Source organism: Argentina silus (genome assembly GCF_951799395.1).
Source record: "Argentina silus genome assembly, chromosome: 12".
Classification (NCBI taxonomy): domain Eukaryota; kingdom Metazoa; phylum Chordata; class Actinopteri; order Argentiniformes; family Argentinidae; genus Argentina; species Argentina silus.
In genome coordinates, this window is record NC_139666.1 from 15,499,244 (window position 1) to 15,521,938 (window position 22,695).

A 22,695-nucleotide genomic window follows, 5' to 3' on the forward strand; every position below is an offset into this window, starting at 1 on the left:
AGTGTCATAGCAAACTGTCTGAATACTTATGTACATGAGGTATTTCTGTATTTCAATTTTAATAAGTTTACTGAAATTTCTAAACTTGTTTTCACTTTGTCATTCTGGGGTATTGTGTGTGGATTGATGGCAAATTCTTTTAATTTAATCCATTTTAAATTGAGTCTAAAACACAACAAATTGTGGAAAAAGTAAAGGGGTCTGAATACTTTCCGAAGGCACTGCATGTACCATACCATGTAGGGAGCAGCAACTACACACACACACACACACACACACACACACACACACACACACTAAGCCCTACTTATGTTAGCCCCACTGCCGTCACAGCTAACGTAATCTTCAGTTAATCCACTCGCTGTTTCCTTCCTCTCTGTACATCTAATGAGACACAAAGGAAGAATGGAAGAAGGTGGGGGGTGGGGGGGGGAGTTGGAGCCAATGTCAAAGTTGTAACTTACAGTTTCCCCTCTCAGAATGGAATGCACTGCGCTGTCTGTGACTTCTCTGAAACTGCTGATGAAATTAACAAAGCTCAAGTTCTGGTCTAGTTGGTCAACAATCTCTTTAATCAATCGCCAGAAGTACTTACCATCTAGGTTTTCTGTCCTGCTGACGTAAAGGAGTGCAAGGAAACAACAATAAACAAACGTATTGATTAGGAATAAGAAAAGAAGACCACATTAGAATGACTTGCCTTCATCCTTTAGTGTTTTAAATGTGTTGTTTCCTCCCATAGACTGCTCTTAGGGGATAGTCTACACTTCATAGAGTGCTCAGTAAGCATGCTACTGTAGACCTGACACACACACACACACACACACTTGAGTTATAGGTATTAGAGGAGGTTGAGCAGTGCAGCAATAACAAGACTAACGTATTGTGTTTATGGTTTAATGTGAAAATGATGTAATTTGTTCCTTTGGCGTAGCCTCACAGACACCAATGGGGATGGGGGCGTTGGAGCGTGAAATCACAAGCTTCAATAGAGCCTCACTCAGGGAGCCTCAGTGCTATTATTAATATTATTAATATTATTATTATTATTGTTATTATATTAGGCCTACATTACATGGATCTCATTTTATTCCATTCCATTATGTGCTTTGTTGTTGTCGTTGTCCTTTACCAGGCCCATTTAGATGAATGTCACTGACTTACAATGCTGCGCATCTACTCCTCCTAACATTATGTCAGTAAAAATGAGAAACAAATTAAGCATCCGTTATGGAATTCCCCTGGCACACCCTGATACCAGGCTGCTACTGTGGGTCTATGTGTCTGTGGAGGTAGTTTCTCTGTTCATTCTGAGGGGACACACACAGGCCCGTATAGAGTGATAAGGGGCTATCGTTGAGGCCCAGTAGGTAGAGTGCCCCTGTGAGTGGGCATGCATGGGCAGGGCATGATGATAAGCTCGCAAATGGCAAACAGCACTGCCCTCTCTCCTCCTATGCTCAGCACTCACACAGGACAGGACAGGACAGGACAGGACACACACACACACACACACACTGGGGCTACCCAGGTTCCACACTGCTGTGCTGGCAAGAGATGGGAGAGGGGCTCAGCTGTTATGTAACTGGGGCTGGTTGATAGACACACACACACACACACACACACACAGTCAGCATTTTGCCCCAACAGGAGACCTGGCGGCACTGATATGGTTACAACACAGATTCCCTAAGAGCTTTTTCACTTCCAACTCATGACACAGCACAGGAATCCCTCCATCTCCTCCTCTCTCTCTCTCTCTCTCTCTCTCTCATATCCTCTTTTTGAGGATAACGAGATTCCTCTGTCTTTTTCCCCATCCCTCTCTATCTGCTCTCTAGTCCTCTCCCTCCCTCCCTCCCTCCCTCCCAATCTTTCTCGTTCTCTCGGTCTCTCCATCTCTCTCTCTCAAACCGGATCATGGCGGATCGCCCTGTGCCCCTCTATAGTGTTCCAGTCAGAAGTAGGGCAGAGCAGCAGGGAGGGAGAGAAAGAATGCTCCATCTCGTCAGCTGAGTGCACAGATGGATGGATAGAGAGATGAGGGGGAGGATGGGAGGCCAGGGTTCAGTTTACTGAATGGATGTAAAAAAAACAACCTAAAAAAACATGAATTGCTGAGTCTGGTTACAAAAATACTAGTGGGGCAGAAAGGCTAAACATGGAAAATGAGGGATTAGGATGTAATCGTACGAATCATGAGGCGAGGAGATAAACTCTAAGGTGAAGTTTCACAGATCCAGAATAAACCTTGGCCTAGTACTGGAGAAAATACCAAGTTAAATGGGAAATCTGTTTTGAAAGTGCGCGTGTGTGTGGCTATGAGTCGGTCTGTGTGTAGCTCTGGTTAGGAGGCTGAATGTTTCTCCTCTCTGGTCCAGTCGTCCAGACAAGCTTGTGCGTATGAGTCGGTTGCTCTCCTTCAGAGAAGTGTTGGGAAAAGCACAAACGACCACAGTCCTGTCCACTACATTCCACTGAGGTTGGATGTGAGGGTGGGGGTGGGGGGGGGGGGATATAGCAGGGGGCTGCTTTACACTCTACATGAACTGTATACATCAGTCTGGAGATTAACCTCTCCTGTACTCTATAATGTTTTAAAGCAAAAGTTCACCGGGCATTCATTCAACACCATGTGAAATGGTCTCACACCGTGTGTGTGTGTGTGTGTGTGAGTGTGTGTGTGTGTGTGTGTGTGTGTATTGACCTAAGGTTAATAGTCTGGAAGGGCCGATCCTGTTTGATTAAGCCCCCCTGTAGGTTATCACACACAACTCACCAAAATATTGTCGACATAACTAACTATTACCCTGCTGATGTGTCTCCATACATACAGAAAAGCCCTCAATCGCATCAGCAGCTCCAGTGGAAGCAATGTTCTCGCTTGACTAGTCGTTGGGATCTAGAACATTGTGTACAATGTACAGAGCCCCTCTCGCCCCCCCACCTACCCAGTCTCTTCTCTTTCTCCCCCTCTACCCCGTCTCTTCCCTCTCTCCCATCGCCCCAAATCAAGCAGCTCTCTATTGTCTCTGGATAAGCCCCAGTTCACTGTTGGTCACACACACACACACACACACACGCACCCACTTCTCTTTCATATAGGCTAGCTAGTAGCTACTATATGATGGTCTATGATGGTGTGTTTCTACCGCTGTGCGTTCTCTCCCACACTCACGGCGTTGTAGCCCTACTCCTCTTTGCATGTGGAGGAGTGCAGCGGTTGGTTTAGAGCCCACAGTGAAGGGGGACTGCGGTCTATGCTGCTCCTTACATCACCGCCTCATCTCATCTGTCACTTCCCATCAAGTATCCAGTGGATACAGACAAAAGACAGGGAGGGCAAGGACAACTACTGTTGTAGCTGCTGGCGTTTACCCTCTCTCTCTCTCTCTCTCACTCTCACTCTTTTCACTCTCTCTTTTCACTCTCTCTCTTTTCACTCACTTTCTCTCTTTTCACTCACTCTCTTTATTCACACGCTCTTTTTTTTCTTTCTCTCTTTCTCCCCATACTTCTGCTCTCTCATTCCCTCACTCACTCTTTTTCCATCTCTCTTCTACCCTCCTATCCCCTCTTTCTTCACACCTCGTGTGTAAGAATCCTCTCCATTGTTCCTTCCATGAGTGGTGTGTATTCTTTGGGTCTTAATCCCGCTAAAGCCAGGTTTCACTCCACATTACTCATACCTGGTGCTTACACACACACACACACGCACGCACACGCATACACACACACGTGCGCGCGCACACACACACACGCACGCCACACCCTTAGGGTAACACCAGCTGTGTTTGGTTCAGCGCAGGCTCTCAGTCCCCAAACACACCTAGTGATCCTTATCAGAGACAAAACACCTGCGAGGACACCTCTGATACTGTGGATTAGTTTAGTATTACACAAATGTAGTGTAGTATTACATGTAGAAATGGGTCATATTTCAACATATGTCAGTATAACATGTAGCCTAGGGTAACTTGTGTTGTTGAATGCATGACAGGGGTGTAGACCTCTGAACAATGAGAAGAAACAGGGCAGCCATATGTTTAACCTCTGAATTAAAAATGGTAAGTTATATTACATAGTGTTACAGTATTTGGTGATGTACCTCTTTCTCTCCCCCCCCCCCCTCGTATCCCTCTCTCCACATCCCTCTCTCTGAGACAGTGGAACCTGCTGAGGCGGTGTATCTGGTCCATTCTAGCTGTGTGTTAGCTCTCCCCTGGTGGGAGTGAGAGCAGCACTGAGGACTTGCTGCTGTCAGCCCAAATGCTCAAATGGCACCTCTATCTCACTCTCTCTCTCTCTCATGTCATGCCAAAATGGCCACTCATCATTCCTCCATGCCACAGTGACTCATCCATAGTGAGGGTCAGTTATAGAGCCCCTACCAGGGCCCTGAACCTGCTAGTATAGTCTGTGTGGCCCTCTCCTAAACTATTAAACTATAGCTAGTATCTAAAGCCTAAAGAATATTCAAAGCCAATGCTTTGAGCCACAAACCCAGTCTTCAGGCCTCCACCCAGTCAAGTTAACCCACTATTTGGGAAACTGTATCATAAAGTGCACTGGTGGTAGTCAGATATAGTGATACACCACTCTCTGTAGAGGTCAGGATGATCTCAGAAGAGCAGCACTCCTTCCTAACATCATTCATAATGTTGCATCATGATAAAGCAAGTAGTTTATCCCCTGCTATAAAGAAACAGGTGATTATGTAAGAACATGGTTACACATTCACATTCATGTGGTGGATTTTGGCTGATAATTTTTCAGATCGAGGCTGAACTGGGCCTTGGCCAGAGGTAGGCCTGTCAGGCTTCTGTCCTATTCTACAATCCATTACCAGGTGAAGGTCTTTACTAAAGTAATTTAAAAACACCTCACTCGGAAGATTAACAACCAAAACAATCACATCATGCTTGTAGGCCCGAAATAGTGACATAATCATTGTGGCATGAGTTAGTGGATGGCTTAGAGGGTATGTTGTCTGGTGGATTTGTAAGATTTTGATCTTGTATGGTGTCTCATGGACTTAGGTTAGAATAGGGTAACAGTAATGACAGTGAATAGTCTCTTGTCCCATACTCTGTGGGGTGAAGGTAAGCTGCTGCAGTCAGACACAGGGCACATGGAAAGCCCCTACTGACTCACCCTCTGTGTATTTGAACAGGTGAAATCCCCTGCATTGTGGATCCCTGTGTTGTTGATTCTCCGCCGGCTGACTCTAAGCCTAGGAGACGTGTGTGCCGGCTCTGTTGTGCTTTCTGTCTGTGGAGGTGTTAAGCCCAGCGCCGGGTTGCTCCACTGATGAGAAATGACAGGATAAGACCCTTCTCAAGCACAGGGGCCCGACTCTACGCCCTCCTAAACACAGAGAGGGGGCCAGAGAGAGAGAGAAGGAGAGAGTGGGGGGAGAGAGTGGGGGAGAGAGAGGGAGAGAGAGACGCTCAAAGCAGAGGCAGGGTGGGTGGTTGCCTCCTGGGGTAGTGGGGTGTAGAAATGGGGATCATCGGGGCAGATGCTAATCTCTGTTGATGGTTTATGTAACTGTAGGTCACATGACCTCAGAACGGTGTGACGTCACTGCCTGCCCTGCTCTTGTTTTCGCTCACACTCGCAAGCCTGCCTGCCTGCCTGAGACACACACAAAGACTGTACGGTAGAGTGACGCGACACACACACACACACACACACACACACACATTCTCTCACACACAGACTTGGCCTGTCTCGTCTTCTCCGCCTATCGTCTTCACACTCAGAGGGAGTAAAGTGTACGTCCCGGCTCTCTGCTGTGTGTGTGTGTGTGTGTGTGTGTGTGTTTGAGAGAGAGAGAGAAAGAGAAAGAGAAGGAGAACGAGGGATCCAGTTCTGTTGTCGGGGATGTGGACTGACATCTCAATGAGAGAAAGGGTGTTTCGTGTGCGGGGCCCGGACGAGATGGCCATGAACCTATTGTTCTGGGAGCTGGAGCAGCATCTCAAGAGGTAAAGGAAACACTGTTCACAGCGTAGCAGTAGTCTATCTGACGAGCGAAGAGGGACTCGTGCAAACAAAAGGCTTTCCGAGCTTCGTTGTCGCTATCTCTCTCTCTCTGGGACGGAGGAGTTGGAGTCTAAAGGTGGTTATTTCATTGACTGGTGCATTTTTGAGTAGATGATGGCTTCGTGGCATTGCATGAGAATTTGGGTATAGTCTATTTGTTAATCACAGTTGTTGAAGAGTAGTCCGGTTTGATTTTTTTAGTCCGTTTTTGGATTGGTATGTGTTCAGTCATGTGCATTAGACACAGAAGTAGAATGTGTTCGGGGGTATGATTATGATAGTCTGTTATGAAGCTTCATGTACAGAATACCTATTATCCTGATTTGATGGTATTGTAGTGTACTTGTAAGGGGTAACAATGCAATAAAATATGCCATGATTTTTTTGTACTGTAAGTCCATTTAGCTTCTTGTCATCGCTTTGTTTGTGATCGTACAAGATGGTTCATCAGGGTTCTGGCATCGTGGTGTCCCTGCCATTTCATGCATCTTCTTCTCACTACACTCCACAAATAGCTTTGGAATAGGCCTTAAATTGCCTGCACAGGGTACCACAGACAGTGTAGTTATTCCTATAAACGTTGTCTCTTGTGCTTTGCAGAATGTAAATAACCGGTGGCATTCGATGGGGTGTTGTAGAGACAGCTATGTGGTCTAGGCGAGTGTGTATGCATGTGTGTTAATAGTTGCATGATGGATGTGTGTGTTGTCTAGTTGAGTGTGTTGAACCAGTAGTGGTGTGTTGTAATTATATTAGAGCAGGATTGAGGCTAGGGCCGGGGTCATTGCTCTGTCTTCAGTAGGTCACCTGAGTGGTTCCCATGTATAGTAAAGCAATAAGGAACATGTGTCTGTGCTATACAGTGAAGAAGTGTGGGTAGGTAGTAGGTGTATATATAGTATCTTTATACTACGCTTTTAAGTCATTTAGGCTGGTCATTTTCATCCATAGACTAGGCCTTGCGTCATTGTTTAGTTGGTTATGATTCAGGTCTCGGGACAGGTTAGGACTTGTGGTAGTTACAATTGTGGTTAAAAAGCCATACTTCTGTTCTGTGGCTTTTAAAGGTGTACAGTGGTTGATCAGTTCCGTTAGGCCCAGTCCAAAACTCGAGCTCATTGTTTCCCTTATATCCTTTTGATGAATAGGTGAAATTAAATTAACTTATTGGTCATTCTCCAACAGAGATAGACAGGATGGTACTTATCTCATGGTCACACTAGAACAGTCAAAAGAAGCACTATTAACAGAACTGATAAAAAAAAAAAATGAACAACCCTATTTTAAGTTTGATTTGGGACAAGGGTTAATGTTAATGTTAAGGTTGTTATTGGCTTTGTGTGACAATGAGAGAATTACAGAACATCGGGAAAGCACAGCTTCCTGGAACTATATGTCCCAGTATGGCCTAGTGATGCAAGAATATAGCCCAGTATAGCTCCAAGCTAAGGCGCTTTGGGTCGCAGTGCAGTGCAGGAGTCAAGTGCAGGGACTAGGGCTGAAGTCAGGACGTGGTCTGTAGAGGGTTATATTTGGACCTCCGTAATTGGTTAAACCCACTTCCAGTCAAAGAAGTCCGGAAGAGACAACATTGGGCATTGAGCCTCTTACTGATCTCATTGGCTTCAGTAGAAGCACTGCTGCATTCGATTCGCACAGGCGATCTGTATTTACTGGGTGGTGACACAGTACTGAGCACATGGGGCTATGTTTGAACCATTTTTGAACCCTATTGCTTACAGTAATCCATGGCTCTGCTAATAAAGGTGAACCATACAGAAGCAATGTGGAGACAAAGAGGAGTCTTTTGTTAGCTCCATCAGGAGAACTGCTTTCTGTGAATTGTGTGCAGTGATGACAGGTAGTCCTGTGGTGCCTTTGAAGAATAGAAGGCAGGGGCCCAGATCTTTGATCCGTGTTGCTAAGGAAAGAGAAGACACTGCGAGACAAATGTACTGAAAGGCATATATTATAGAGACATTGTCTCTGTCTCTGTTTGGGCTAAATCCCCACACCCTGCTGGCAGGATTAAGACATTCTTCAATGGCAGGAACCTCCCCTCTCCCTCCCTCCATCCCTAGCTCACAGGTAGGGTGTGTCTGCGGATGTGGATGTGTGTGAACCCTTTAGGATGTGAGTTAGGAATGTTAGGGCTGTGTGTAGGGGATTGTGTGTGTGAGTAGCTTTAAGGGGTGTGGTCTGTATATTTGTGGGCTGGGTGTCTCAGGCGTTTCAGGCGGTGGCATGTGAAAGGTTTTTGTATATGAAGGTTGTCTGTTAGGTGTGTCTGGAATATGTTGACGAAAGTATAGAGGTCAATTCTCCCCTTTAGAAGTGCTGAGATTGATTGTTCTACTTTGCTATACATGCTATACTTCTGTGTACCTCATCATATGCTAGTTTACTGTGGCTGCACACCTCATTCCTTATTCTACATTAGGGAAAACTATCATCTCTCCCCTTACATACCCTACATACCCTTACATACCCCTACATACCCTTACATACCCCTACATACCCTTACATACCCCTACATACCCTTACATACCCCTACACACCCCTACACACCCCTACATACCCTTACATACCCCTACACACCCCTACACACCCCTACATACCCTTACATACCCCTACATACCCCTACATACCCCTACATACCCCTACATACCCTTACACACCCCTACATACCCTTACATACCCCTACATACCCTTACACACCCTTACACACCCTTACATACCCCTACACACCCTTACATACCCTTACACACCCTTACATACCCTTACACACCCTTACACACCCCTACACACCCTTACATACCCTTACACACCCTTACATACCCCTACATACCCTTACACACCCTTACATACCCTTACACACCCTGATCCTGACATACTGCAGAGGCAAGCCTGCTCTTATTTAGATTTCAATAGACAAGTCAAAAAGAAAACACTGAATATACGCCTTTTCTGTACCTCAGTTTCATCGCCACAAAGTTTTGATTGCAAGACAACCTATGGGCCTTTCTCTGTCCTGAAGAGCAATGCTTCTTCAGCTTTCAGCTTTTCAACTAGGTTTACTCTGTTCTCAGAGGAGAACTGCAACATAACTACCTGTACAGTCATGTGGTGCTACTGCCTAAATTGAAACTAGGTACTAACTGTGGGCTGAAGAGCATAGATGATGGTATTCCAGTAGCACTCAATATGAACAGCCATTGCCACTCCTGCCCCTTTATACAATCCTTGGCATTGAACAGATAACATACTCATGAAACTGAAGAGTCTCAGCAAAAGTCATGTCATGTCTCTGCCTGTAGAGTGTAAGTGTAAGTCACCCACGCTAACATTTTTTCATTTTTTTCTTTTTAAACATTTAGATGGGTGTCCACCTGAATCAGAGAAAGATTCAATTAGTCATTCAAGGTCCTAGCTGTATCTGAGTCATGGGGATCTGAAGAAGCATTTTACACCATAGTATTGTTTTAACATGGAGAGTCACTGGTTGCGATGTGGTCTGTGTTTTGTGGAGTTACAGTACAGCTTTTTTTTTTTGTCTGTTGTAGTAATGGCCTTGACGTGTCCAGGCCTCTCTTTGACCGAGGTTAGAGTGTCATGGACTTTGGATAACCTCTGGAGTGTATTAGCTTTGTCTGATTATTCTAAGATTATGTTTATTGAAGACATTAATCAAGCCCGTCGTTTAATTTACCAAATCCAAAACACCCACTGTTTTGTTTACATTCAATAGATCCTTTGTGTGCCTTGATTTTATTTAAGAGTAACGTACTTATGATTACTATATATCAGCACATGCGCCTTGTGCACAACCTCTCAGTAATTTGAAGCACGCTGTGATGGTGACTCCCTTCACATGAAATTGGTTAGTGTCTTGGATGATTTTTCAAGTTGCCCTGTGTCCGCACCGTAGGCTACTCATGCTATACACACTATGTTTTTGTTTTTTTAAAGAGCTGTGTTGTTGAATACATCTCTATAGTTGCCTTGCTTGAATATTTAATATAGATGTAAATGTCAATGTTATCCTTGACTTGTGTGAAGGCTTTAGTACTCATAGTAACCACCAGGGGGTGATATATTGACATGAAGTGCTTATGTCAAATTACAACATTTTGTATTTGCACCTGCAGGGAGCTTGTTTGGTTTTTATTCAAGTTGTCTTCATAATGATTGGTTATCAAAATATCAATTTTATCAATAGTTAGTTGTTTTAAAAGCACAAGATGAATGACATCACAGGATTGTCAATTTCTCAGTTTCTCATGTTTTGTTGTGAACTGCAATGATTCCTGCTCTCCTAGCAATTGCTGATAGTTCCGACATGTAACATAGAGGCAAAGAATAAAGATGTCCTGTCTTGGAAGTATTGCTGTGTTGTCTCTCCCTATTCCATCCGGTTTTTCCCAGTTTTGATGTACCCCCACCCCCTGAATATTTTATGCTAATGAGGTCGGCTGAGCCGCAGGTAGGGGCGTTACTAAATATATTACTCAAATATCGCTCTCTCTCCACCAATGGGGTGCATGATCGCGCTATTTTTCTTAGATAAATTATGCAAATATCCCAGGCTGCAGATTTTCAGCAGCGCGGAGATGAGCTGACCTTGGATATTGTTTGTGCTGCGGTGGTAGATGTGCGGGCTCCCCGGGATAGCAGGCTTTTCCAACGGGACACAAAGTGCCTGGCACTGCTTCTCCAAACCACTGACATAGAGAATGTGAATTGTGATACACGACATCGTCGAGAGCGGTTTCAGTTGGGATACGCTTGTTTTTGTACGGATGCTATAGCATGAATACTCCGTGCTATACAGTGGCAATGGATCTTGGTGTTTGCCAGCTGAGACATTTTTCTATTTCGTTTTTATCGTCGTTGCTGGGCACTGATAGTTCGCCCGTTAGGCTCGACAATAGGTAAATATGACTCTTTTTGAGAAGGGCATCTCCTGCAAGACTGTCTTTCAGCGGCCAATATTCTGTATGCTGAATGAATGCAGGTTTTACAAAGTGATTGATTATGCATTAATTTCCGTCTCTAGTTGCGCAGCATTATATATATATTAACCAAACAAATATGAATACATTGATGTTAAATGTGAGGTGGTGATACTATTTAGATTTGGTTCGAAGAGACAGAAAATGTCACTTGCTGTAATTGGGTGCCAGTGTCGGTTTGCCGTGGCTTGAAGCCACAGCTTTGGAGATGCTGTAGCTTCACACACAGTCCTTGGTAGATTAGTTGGTTGCATTGAGTTGGATGTCAGTGAAATGACACTCGAGGCTTATTTTACTTCATTTATCTAAATGCTTGGCTCTAGAACTGTCTACAATTTGCTGGTTCAATTTTTAAAGATGAAATGTATTCATGTTTTTTGTTTCTGTTTCTTCCAGTTCTTCAGGAGCTAGTGTTGTGGCCATAGACAACAAAATCGAACAAGCAATGGTAAGTTTCTATATGTTTGCTCACTAGGCTATTCTTCGCATGCCTTACACACAAATCTGTATAATAAGAATCTCTATAATAAGAATCCATGCGAAGAATGGTCTCTTAAATGCTAGGATTTCTTCAGCAAAGTGAATGAATGAGAATGACACAGCCAGCATAGAATGGAGGAAGTCACGCATTGTACAGACGACTAGTGATCCCTTTGTATGCCGCGTAGGCCACTCAGTACATTTTCTCGCTACTTTGTAACGTAATCAAGTTGACGTTACGTAGACAGGTCATTTGCTGGATACAAAATAACAACATAGGGTGTGCTCTCGCTATTCACGTGATTGACGTCAGTTTGATTTTTAAATTGGCCAGTGTCTTGAATAGCATTGGCGTACGTTATAACTAGTAATATAAACTACAACACAACATTCAGTGTTATCAGTCAAATTGCTATGATGCACTAAACCCGTACAACCGTATAGCCTCTAAAACATTCAGTTTCGATTCCAGAATGATGCTACTGTTTATGTGAAATAGATACCACGTCCGAAATGAATACTGTGCTGTGCAGGCCTTTATTTTCTGTTTCTCTCTCGCGCTATTGTCATTGGACCTGTGCTGCGACGCAGTCACGCAATTATGTGCCTTGGAGCAGCTGTTGCTAGGCAAACTCGAAATATTTGACACCTGGATATAAATATCTCGGGCTCTGATTGGCTACCATATATGTGGGCCGGCCATTTTGTCGGCTTGGTGACGTTTTTGTGGTAGCGTCAGGGGAAGGAGAGGGAGTATTTAAGAGAAGAGAAGATCTTCAATTTAAACAAACAGAAGCTTACATTATACTTTTAGAGCCAACATATTGTAGGCTATTACAACCATAAGTATTTTTCACCATGAGAGTAATACTATACTCTCAGAGTATTATCATCAACATTAATTTAAGTGTGTGGTGTGTGTTCTCATTATTTTTTATTTAAGGAGTACAACATTCACTTTGTTTTTTCATGTTTGATCAAGTGTTGTTTTTTTTTTTAATGAGAAGCACGATATTTAACTTTGTGTGTTTTTCTCTCTAACAACAGGATCTGGTGAAGAGCCATCTGATGTATGCGGTGCGGGAGGAGGTGGAGGTTCTGAAGGAGCAGATCAAGGAACTGATTGAAAGAAACTCCCAGCTGGAGCAGGAGAACACCCTGTTGAAGACCCTGGCCAGCCCTGAGCAGATGGCCCAGTTCCAGGCCCAGGTCCAGACGGGCTCCCCTCCTGCCCCCACACAGCAGCCCCCTGGGCCCCAGCCCTCTGCTCCGGCCCAGCCCGCCTCACACAACTCTGGACCTTCGGCGTAGCACAACCCACGCCCCAGAGAGGGGTGGACCAGGGCACCATATTGACTGACTGTTCACACAGACAGACTCCTGCTACAGCTGCAGAACAAACATGCCTCCACTGCAGGAGGCACCGCTGTCAAGACAAGAATTTGCACATATTTAACTCTCGAAACGTGACCGGAGTGTCGTTTTGAGGTGCTTTAAACACACTATCAAAGACAATCGAGGGGGAGAGGGGCCGGTTGGCAGGGAATGAACATTGCCAAAATACATGGTCTTAAAAACAGATTGTCTGACAAACAAACAAAGAAACAAATCAAGTGGACATGACAAAGAGTCACTGTGTCTGTGTCAATGGATTTCAAGTGATGTCGATTTCAGTGGTGATGATGGGGATTGTAATGGGTGTCGCCATGCTTTGCTGAATCCTGTAGTGTAAATACAGCGGTTCTCTCCAGGCTACACGCTATAGAGAGAAGGCACTTTTCACGATGATAAAGTGAAATATATGGGGATTATCATCATGACATAAGAGTACCCATCTGGCATGGGGAGTGTGGAGACATCGAGAGGATGAACACAACACTTGCATTGACGTCATCATTTTAACTGTGGGGTTGAAGGGAGAAAACTTGCTTAAGGAGAGAGATGATATTATTTTTTCAGTATTTAAGTTTGAGCCCCTCGCTCTTGCCCTTGTAAGCTCAATATGGCTGCTTCTTCTCCGCAGTGACATGTATAAGAATCTGAGGGGTTGAGATGTTGGGCTAAGCTTCATTTGAAAAGAGGAGTTGATGGGAGTATGATGTATATTTCTGTATATTTAGTGTAAGTACTGTGTAAAATAGTGATATCACGAGAAAAGATAAAAAAAGAGATGCTATTTAGGTTGTACAAATTCAGAGGGAGCTAGTAATGGGCTGACCTGAACGATTTGTGCCGTCTCTTTAAATGCTGTAATTCAGGACTATGGAGCTTGATAGGAGTTTTGGTTATTTAACTTGACAGACAGACAGACAGACATACATACAGACAACTGTAATCCATATTATCTGCTGCAACATTAACTCCTACTGTAAACCATCGTTCACTTGAAATTATTTGAAGTATTGCACCCTCGTGATTTTTTTCGTTTTCATTTTTGGCAGTGAAGTACTTCCGGCTGATCAACTCTTTAACTTAACACTTACTCTGAATATCATAAAGAAACTGCGATGGATTTTTTGCATTCTATGTATAAGTTGTATGCTCATGTTCTGTGCATGTTTCCTCAAAACAGATGAGAAATTGTAACATACATAACACAATTGCACTTGACAGTTGCACTTCACAACTTTCAATAAAAATGTTAAAGGAATCATTATACACTTGTTTGTTTTTCCTTCTTTAATGCACTACTGTTGATGAAGTGGATTGATTCATGAACTGGAGGTCCTTCTTCCAGCATTGAATGGGTTCCAATGGGTGTAGTTATGTAAACAATAGACAAGCCCTCAGACCCTGATTGGCTGTTTTCTCCTTCCCCTGTGCCCTGCTTTCTGATAGTCTCCGCCCCCTCTTGTCTAGTTACATATGCAAGCATGCTGGACTTTGCTGTGCTGGTATGAGTGGGGAAGACTGGAGGTATGCTTAGCTGCACTGCTGCAGGGCTTTGAAGTCAGGATACACATTTGGCCAGATTATGTTATCTCATCCTGATTTCTATATAACTAATCCTTTCTTATTTTACATGCCTTAATGAGATAATTGTAGTCATTAATTATATATGTTACCCTTGCACTAGGCTCAAAGAGCTGTACGGTAGTTCCTGTACTTGCATAGAAGATTGAAGTAAGCATCTTCTGAAGTAAGCAGAATTTCCCTGTGCTATTCACTCTTCAGGATAACTGAGGTGCCAGTCTCCCTCTGCTTTACCCCAAAGTGTTAAAAACTGCATTGAGAGCCAGATGTGAAGGCTATCTCCAGTTCAGAGGGAAGTACAGCTGGGTACAGTATTTACTAGTAGCCTACATATGGTTTAGCTCGGTGCAGGGGTCCAGCCTTGCATAACCCTCTTTCACAGTCAACAGCAGGTTTTTGTATTTGTTTTATATATCTACCACAGACAAAGACAGATAGTATGGACTTGGGCATTGACCTCAGGGCTCTCAGCAGACAGACAGACAAACAGGCAGACAGACCAATAGGTAACTGCTGCGTCTGAATCCTCATTCCTGGACTGAGTCAGCAGAAGGCTTCTGGTTAAACATAGTTGCCCATAGGCACACATCTAGGATACACTTAGAAGCCCAAACCCTAACCTTAACCCCTAAGAAGGAAAATACACTGACCATAAATTAGTGCCTCCTAAAAGATTCACAATTAGCAAATATGTTTTGGATTAATATAACTTGTTGATTCTTATAAGCATAGTACAGAGTGTAAACACTGCTCTGCAGGATCTGAGTCATACACAGTAGAACTGTATAACCCAAAGCCTCATTGCACAATGAGAGAGCATGACTCAAGATTGAAATCAAGAACATCTGTTTTGAGGAGTTTTTGGAGTTAAATACTGGTACGTTTGAAAAGATGTGTTGAGAAGGAATCCTGGTATGTCAGTTGGAGAACCTACACGTCATGAGAATAATGTCATGAGAATAATGTCATGAGGGAAATCACATTCATCTAACCACCTGGAATTTAGACACAGACATCCCAGACATGTGGTTTGATAATGGTAAGTTATACAACACACACATCTGCAAACAAAGATCCTAGTTCTACTCTTTGAGGGGTGAATCTGTGGGCAACATGTTCTGGGATACAAGCTGCCAAAGTGGAACTGATACCAGACACTTCCCAAATGCATTTCACATTTTATTTGAAAAAGGTTCTCACGCGACACAGATAAATATAGAAACAGAGCAGTATGGCACATTGTCAGCAGGAGTCACGTAATCGCACACATACTGTACACACACGCACACACACAGGTATGACCCCGGTGATAATGGTAAAACACACACTGTAAGGGGTGAACTCCAGCCAGTGTGGTTCAGATAGTCAGTAGAAAAACTCTCAGTCCCTCTGCCTGGAACACTGTAAACACTGTGCAAGGGTGGGGGTTGGGGTGGGAGAGTGGGAGGGTGGTCAGATGGATGGAGGGGGGGGCTCAGCTCCCTGGCCTGTCCTGATGGAGTCAGAGCTGTCCTAGCCTCCGGGCCTTTGGAGGGTCAGGGGCGTATGGTGGCGAGAAGCCCCAGGCTTGGTGAGGGGATGTGGGGGAGGGAGAGTCTGGAGGGGCCTCTGGATCACATTCCCATCCGTATACTCTGTATGATCTGGAAGATGGCTGAGAGAGAGAATGGCTCCTGTTAGGACAACACTACTGAAGGACAACAGAGTTACAGCGTGAACTACAGAATTGTCCCTTCTTGAAATCAATGTCACACATCTCCAGACAAAACATTTAGGGGTGATGTCCAAGCCACATTTAAGCCTTGTCCTGGACTAAAATCACGCTTTCAAGGCGGACCCTCCATTGACCATGGTTTTTAGGAGGAGGTTTAATCTGTATCCAGGAAACAGTGTGTGGCCTTAGCGTGTTTACCTGATCCACACACGACAAACACAAAGAGAGCCAGCAGCCACGGCCCCACCGGATACTTCTCCTCCTGTGGTCGCTGTGGAGACAACACAACAGTCAGCCACTGTGCAGACTCTGCCAAGACATACAAGCACAACTTGTAAATGTTTGCATCACTGTTTAGCTTGCAGAATGTGCACCTGAGCTATCAGAATTTTGAACAAAGTGAATAAGGATATTTGATTCCAAAACATAATAAAAGCTCATGACAGGTCCACTGCAGCAAGCAGAAAGAGGAGGTGGGGATCCTCTTTTAGCTGGCCTGACCAGTGGAGGCCGGTGGAGGTAGTAGTCGGAGGACGGGTTCATTGTAATGCATGGAATGGACGTGTTTGATACCATTCCTCATTCCATTCCATGCATTACAATGAGCCCGTCCTCTGATTTCTAGCACCACCAGCCTCCCCTGGGCCAGACATAAAGTCAGAGTTTGTATGACCGCCATCAATACAGTAAAATCATGGCAGAACATGGGAGTGCAGGAGAAAACCATGTTGAACTAACATCCATGGAAGGAGGTCGACACAGATCAGAGGGCTGATGGCAGGTAGTTGGATAGGGGGAAAGGCTATATTCTTCAGGCCTAAGCCGTCCACAGAACACTGTGGGAATCTGACTCCACTACATAAAAGAATACGTGCAGAACAAGACAAGTTTTCAACAAGGTAAGAGGTTGGTCCAGTCTGCCTGTTATAACCCCATTAACTGAGTGGGCTAACAGGGCAGATTGGGTCTAATAATAAACTGAGTTCTGCAGAGTTTGCATGTTGCTTGTCCCTTCTGTCTCAGCTACGAATACAGCTCACATGGAAAACATGTGTAGAAAGACTCTACTTGGTAGTCTAGACTGCCACAAGACAAAACACCACCATAACCACAAGATGTGGTCAGGATGATGTCATATAGTTGGGCAGCATCCATGAGCCTCCTGATCACCATCCCAACATAGTCGACGATCACACAATGAGGATCTAGAACACACAGGGCAAGTGTTCCTTTATTGCAACATGCACAATGACAACAATCTGTATCCCACAGTAAGCTTTATCATTTCACCTTCCACAACACATTGATGTTGAAGAGGGAAGTAAAAAGATAATTATAGTGTATTACTCATTGTTGTCAGAGGAAAAGTGAACATCTCAAGGGTCATCCAATGCAAGTCAGACTGCCTTATATGGAGCTGCTGCTGGAAAGCCCAGTCACTGGAGGGTGGACACATCAGGAATTAAATAACACTACATTTGACAGTAATGGCTGTTGTAATGAACATGTATCACATCAACATGTTTATGGTCTTCCCATGCACACAGACTGACTGTATATATAGTACACTCATATAGGCCACTGCCAAGTATAGAACGACCTGGTTATACTGTAAAGTCAGTATAGTATCCCTACCCAACGAGTTAAAACAGTGGTAAGATTACTGTACGTTGACCTGAGATTGTGTTTACTACTGAAGCCTCGCTTCATAGACTGTACAGCAAGATAACACCATGAATGACAATCTCTTCTTTAGCTGTCTATCGACGCCTAACTCTGATTAATAATTGATCCTAAACGGTTTAAACCCCATAAACAGATGACCGGTTAAAATGAACCATAAATGGACCATAAATAGTCGACAGACGTTAATGATAAACCAACCGGCACGTCAACCTATGGACTACAACACATGGAGCGCTGATAAGGAAACGTGTGGACTACATATGGATGGGAGGGCAAGAGAGATGACAGTGAATGAAAAGACACTTAAGCAACCATTTATTCAACCCTTTGTGCCATTTGATTGATCAGAATGGTTTGAATCTATTAGGCTATCGTATATATTAGGTGGAAATGAAAAACAGAATGCAGGGTTGTAATCTATTAACGGTTACAATATTTAAGCCCCGTTATCGATATCCTAATGAACACCGCACCACCATAATAGGCAATCGGATTGGACATAAACAATAAATTATTCTGAAATGGATGGGTCCTATTGAAAACATGCAATTGTCATCAGTGATGAATTAAATTGATGTCATGCTTGCATTGCATCTCTCTCGTATGATGATGGGACTCATCCTGCTAAGAAAAGCCTCGTCTCACCAGGGTCTTTGCAACGTTGCCTCTCTGCGTGATGTTTTTGCTGTGTTTTTCGTTTGCCATACGGATTCTTTGTTTTGCTACCATCTTCCGAGAATACTAATATTTTAAAATTATATCCAGTTGTTTTTGATGCAGTAATGATGCCGCGAGACCCCCACTCCTCTGCACCTGCTGTCGCGCGCGCGTACGGTAGTGCGCTTCCATGGAGCGGGGCGCGCGCTAGACGGTAAACGGGTTTTATTCTGCCCCATTTTCTCCATCGAGCTTCAGACAAACTATTGCAACAACTATCAACAACTAAGCCACCCATTTATCTTGTCATTTTTTTGTTTTTACGAATTGTTTTCTTTTTCTTTAGCAGTGGGCTAGTCACTGCGTGTCCTTGAATATAGCCTATAACCTACAGTACCAACATTGGGTAATTGACAATCAAAAGGGCTTCACAGGCATATTGAAGAATGAAAATATTCACTGATATTAGGCCTACTACAACTAAGGTATAATTATAAGCGCTGTTGAAAAAACCCTTAAGGAATGGGCTCTTGAAAGCTAGAAGGAAAGTGTGAGCATATAGGCCTATGCTGTTTGGGCATGTCCTGCAGGTATTTGGGCCAGTGCAGAGTGTTCTATAATATACTCTGGGCAGTGTCTTGATCTCTTGGTTTTCTGTATGCATTTTATTCACATTATTACAACCATTTTTATCTTTTGGGGTTTGTAATTATTCAGTATGCTTTATTGAGAGAGAGAGAGAGAGAGAGAGAGAGAGAGAGAGAGAGAGAGAGAGAGAGAGAGAGAGAAAGAATGAATAAGGGAAAGACTCAAACAGATACAGATTGGGAGAGATTGAGAGGAAGACAGAGAGAAGGGTGAAGGAGAAGAGACAGAGAAAGAAAGAGAAAGAGTGAGCAAGAGAGAAATGGAACATTGTACCAGTCAGCAGAGCTACACTGGGAGCACTGATAAGAGTGGTTGCCTAGCAACTGCATCTAGGGGGTGTGTGAGGGTTGCACAGCACAATTGTCTCCTTAGCTAGCAGGGAGGGGGACGGAGAAAGAATAATTGCCATTTTAAGATTATTTACAAACATGTGATTAATACCTAATGACAACTGTGTTTATATAGGTATTGGGAGGCTCTTTATTGTTATTAGTATTAATTATTTTAAAGAATACTCAACCTACAATATGATCAGGCTTGTTTTTGTTTGAGTGATGCTTGCTTAATGCTCTCTTTTCCTAACTGTATTGCCCTTGTTTTGCAAATGTCATTTCTAAGAATATCTCACTTTTAATTCCACTCTCCTATCTACACACAAAGTAACACATTTCATTGTTTGTGATGGGCTGGCTGGGTATCAGGTGTCCCAGTCAACTCAAAGTCTTCATCAACGCTTTCATAAGGTGTGTGTGTGTGTGTGTGTTTGTGTGTGTGTGTGTGTGTGTGTGTGTGTGTGTGTGTGTGCATGTGTTGTCTGTCCTGAGCCTGTGAGTGTCACGTCACTCCAAATTCAGCCCAACCAAGGACATGCAAGGGAGAGCAAGGGGTCCTTCACGCCTGCTCCTATGGGGCTGCACTGCATCTTGTATTCTACTCAGGCACATCTCAGCCTACCACGACACAGGGGCAGCACTGACAAGCATGCCAATGACTCCATCCATAGCATATACACACACTCTCACATACACACACACACACACACACACACACACACACACACACACACACACACAAATCCTGAGAGGACACTCTTTCAGGGTTCAGTGATAAACATAGTTACACTAACATTCTATGCCTGAGGATAGCTTCTCAGTGGTAATCAGATCACTGTTGAACAGGTGGAACTGTGATCAGTGTATGGGCCAACAGAAACCCAACCCTGGGTTGAGGCTCTTTCATAATTCCTCAAAGGAGTCCGCTTTCACCTTGTACTGTAATCCCCTGCCTTTGTAGCGCATGATCACTGAAAGGCACAGGCCTTTGACTTGGCCTCTCTTTGTTGTTTAACCCCATTTCAACCTCTCATACTGGAATGCGGCCAACTGTAATCAGGATGTATTGGCTCATTATCCTAGAAAACAAGATGCTTAAGAAGTCACACACACACACACACACACACACACACACACACACACACACACACACGCGCGCGCACACACACACACACACACACACACACACACACACACACACACACACACGCACTGTTGACATCCATTGATAATGCACTATGAACCCAACCGTATTTGTTTCAGTTTAGCCTCATCCAATGAGCTTTTGTTACAATAAAGCCTCTCTATTGTAAGACAACCCCACCCACAGTAGGCCTATTTAACATCTATTTTGGGACTGAAACAGAGAGAATCTTTGACCTAGATTCAGGTCTGTTTACCTCAAACCTACACCCCTAATTAAGCCCAGCAATGCAGATGTGCTTTTTTAACCACAATATCTGAGAGGAAGGTAAATAGCAGCCACCGATAGGCAAACAACCACCCTAGACAGCCTGAAACATGAGAGATGAATCCAGGTAATGTCAGGCAGGGAGGCAGAGAGGCGTGTCTGAGGGGAAGGTGTCAGACATAGAATAACTACTGTGCTAACGCAGGGCCAGATCTCTGATTTTAAAGTCAATACATCCAAACAGGCCGTCTCACTTTCTCTCTCTCTCTCTCTCTCTCTCTCTCTCTCTCTCTCCCTCTCTCTCTCTCTCTCCCTCTCTGCTGCATTGGCTCAATGCTGCAGTAATTGCTTTGGGAGCCCATAAAGCCCTCAGTGATTCATATGTAATTTCACATGTCACTCACACACACACACACACACACACACACACACACACACACAGACACAGACACGCACATGCACATGCACAGACACACACACAATCATACATCATTTCTATTCTCACAGTCAGTAAAAGACAAGTGGGTGGCATTTAAAGCCCTTCATATACTCTGCTTTCCTCTGCTTTTGAGACCAAGACTCTCATATCCTGCCAGCCTGCCTCTTTTGTGCCAGCTTGTCCTGCCACTCTGGTTAGACCCATGCATTAGCGTTCTTCGCTGCAGTGGTGAATAAGAAAAGACATGAATGCAGCGAAAGACCGACATCCGTACTGAGGTGTTCATGCGTGTCCCTGGTGTCCCGGCTTCACTCACAGTCTTTTGTTTGTGTTGAGTATACTGCACTGTTCTTAACACATCTCTGGCCTATTTTAATGATCCAAGAGAGAGTACATGAGGAGCACCAGTGACTCAATACTCATTGTGTGCCTGGTTGCTAAGCTACAATCTTATGAATGTGCCTCTGATGAAAGTCATGGCAGGTATTCCCCAGACATGTGACTTGTCACCTCGTTCTTCCGAGGGTTCAGTCGTCAGGTAATGACACCGCTCTGGGCAGCCTGGTCACCAGCCAAAATCACTTCACTCGTTGTGTATGTAACAATCTGACTGTCTGTTTGTGCAGTTGCCCTGAATCTATACTCTGTTTTGGTGACGTGTTTCTAACTATGTGTTGTTTATCTTAAGAATGTGTTGGAGGAAGTCCTGTCAAAAGCAAAAAAGAATCAGTCATTCACTCAACTGAACAGTTCATCTGTTGTTTTACGGTCAATCCCCATTCTGTTCTATGTAATAACTTCGAGACGATGAGTGTCATTTCCACCTGAGTCAACAGAGTCACATGTAAGATGGAAGAGAGGCACAGGGAGTGGGGGAGGAGAGGGAGGAGAGGGAGGAGAGGGGGAGGAGCAATATGTATGTGCCAGTTGTAACAGGGTCTATTCACTGCTGTGGCCTATGCCTGCTGTTGAACTCCTACAACTGTTTATGTAAAACAGCTCTCAATGTCTTGTAGTTAAGGACCACTTCTAACCAGCCCCCTTCTGTCATGTTCTCTAACCTCATTGCACCTGCCAAACAAAGCTTGAGGCAGGTTTCTGTTCGTTTACCTCCTTCATTTATCTGGCTAATGTAGTTGGCAGGGCCAATGCACTTCAGGAAGAAAATAATATACAGTCTCCCACTCACTGCTGGGATTCAGCAGGCAGCACATATTTAGGTCAGAGAAAAGTGGGCTAAGCGCTTCCATCAGCCCCCCAGCACCCTGGGACTTCCCCCCAGCACAGAATCTTCC

General features: G+C 44.1%; 2 protein-coding genes across 4 annotated transcripts in view; one reads left to right on the forward strand and one right to left on the reverse strand.

Moving 5' to 3' along the window:
* The window catches only part of tsc22d1 (TSC22 domain family, member 1), a gene marked incomplete at its 5' end in the record, with an annotated part of 31,020 nt that extends 16,824 nt beyond the window's left edge, over positions 1–14,196 (forward strand). The window contains 3 exons of one of the 3 annotated variants that reach the window (XM_083681961.1): positions 5,905–5,990; positions 11,457–11,508; positions 12,588–14,196. In XM_083681961.1, the coding sequence (XP_083538087.1) occupies positions 5,905–5,990; positions 11,457–11,508; positions 12,588–12,851 (402 nt within the window). In that variant the 3' untranslated portion in view covers positions 12,852–14,196. Of the gene's footprint in view, positions 1–5,904; positions 5,991–10,308; positions 10,980–11,456; positions 11,509–12,587 lie in introns of those variants that run through there. The other 2 variants (XM_083681960.1, XM_083681959.1) reach the window with 2 other exon arrangements.
* A 1,930-nt stretch (positions 14,197–16,126) lies between these two features.
* On the reverse strand, positions 16,127–18,642 carry serp2 (stress-associated endoplasmic reticulum protein family member 2; the record flags this gene model as incomplete). The annotated part of the gene is made up of 3 exons (XM_083681968.1): positions 16,127–16,167; positions 16,426–16,498; positions 18,559–18,642. 3 exons carry the CDS (start codon positions 18,640–18,642, stop codon positions 16,127–16,129), a joined length of 198 nt encoding a protein of 65 aa, XP_083538094.1.
* Between the last annotated feature and the right edge of the window lie 4,053 nt (positions 18,643–22,695).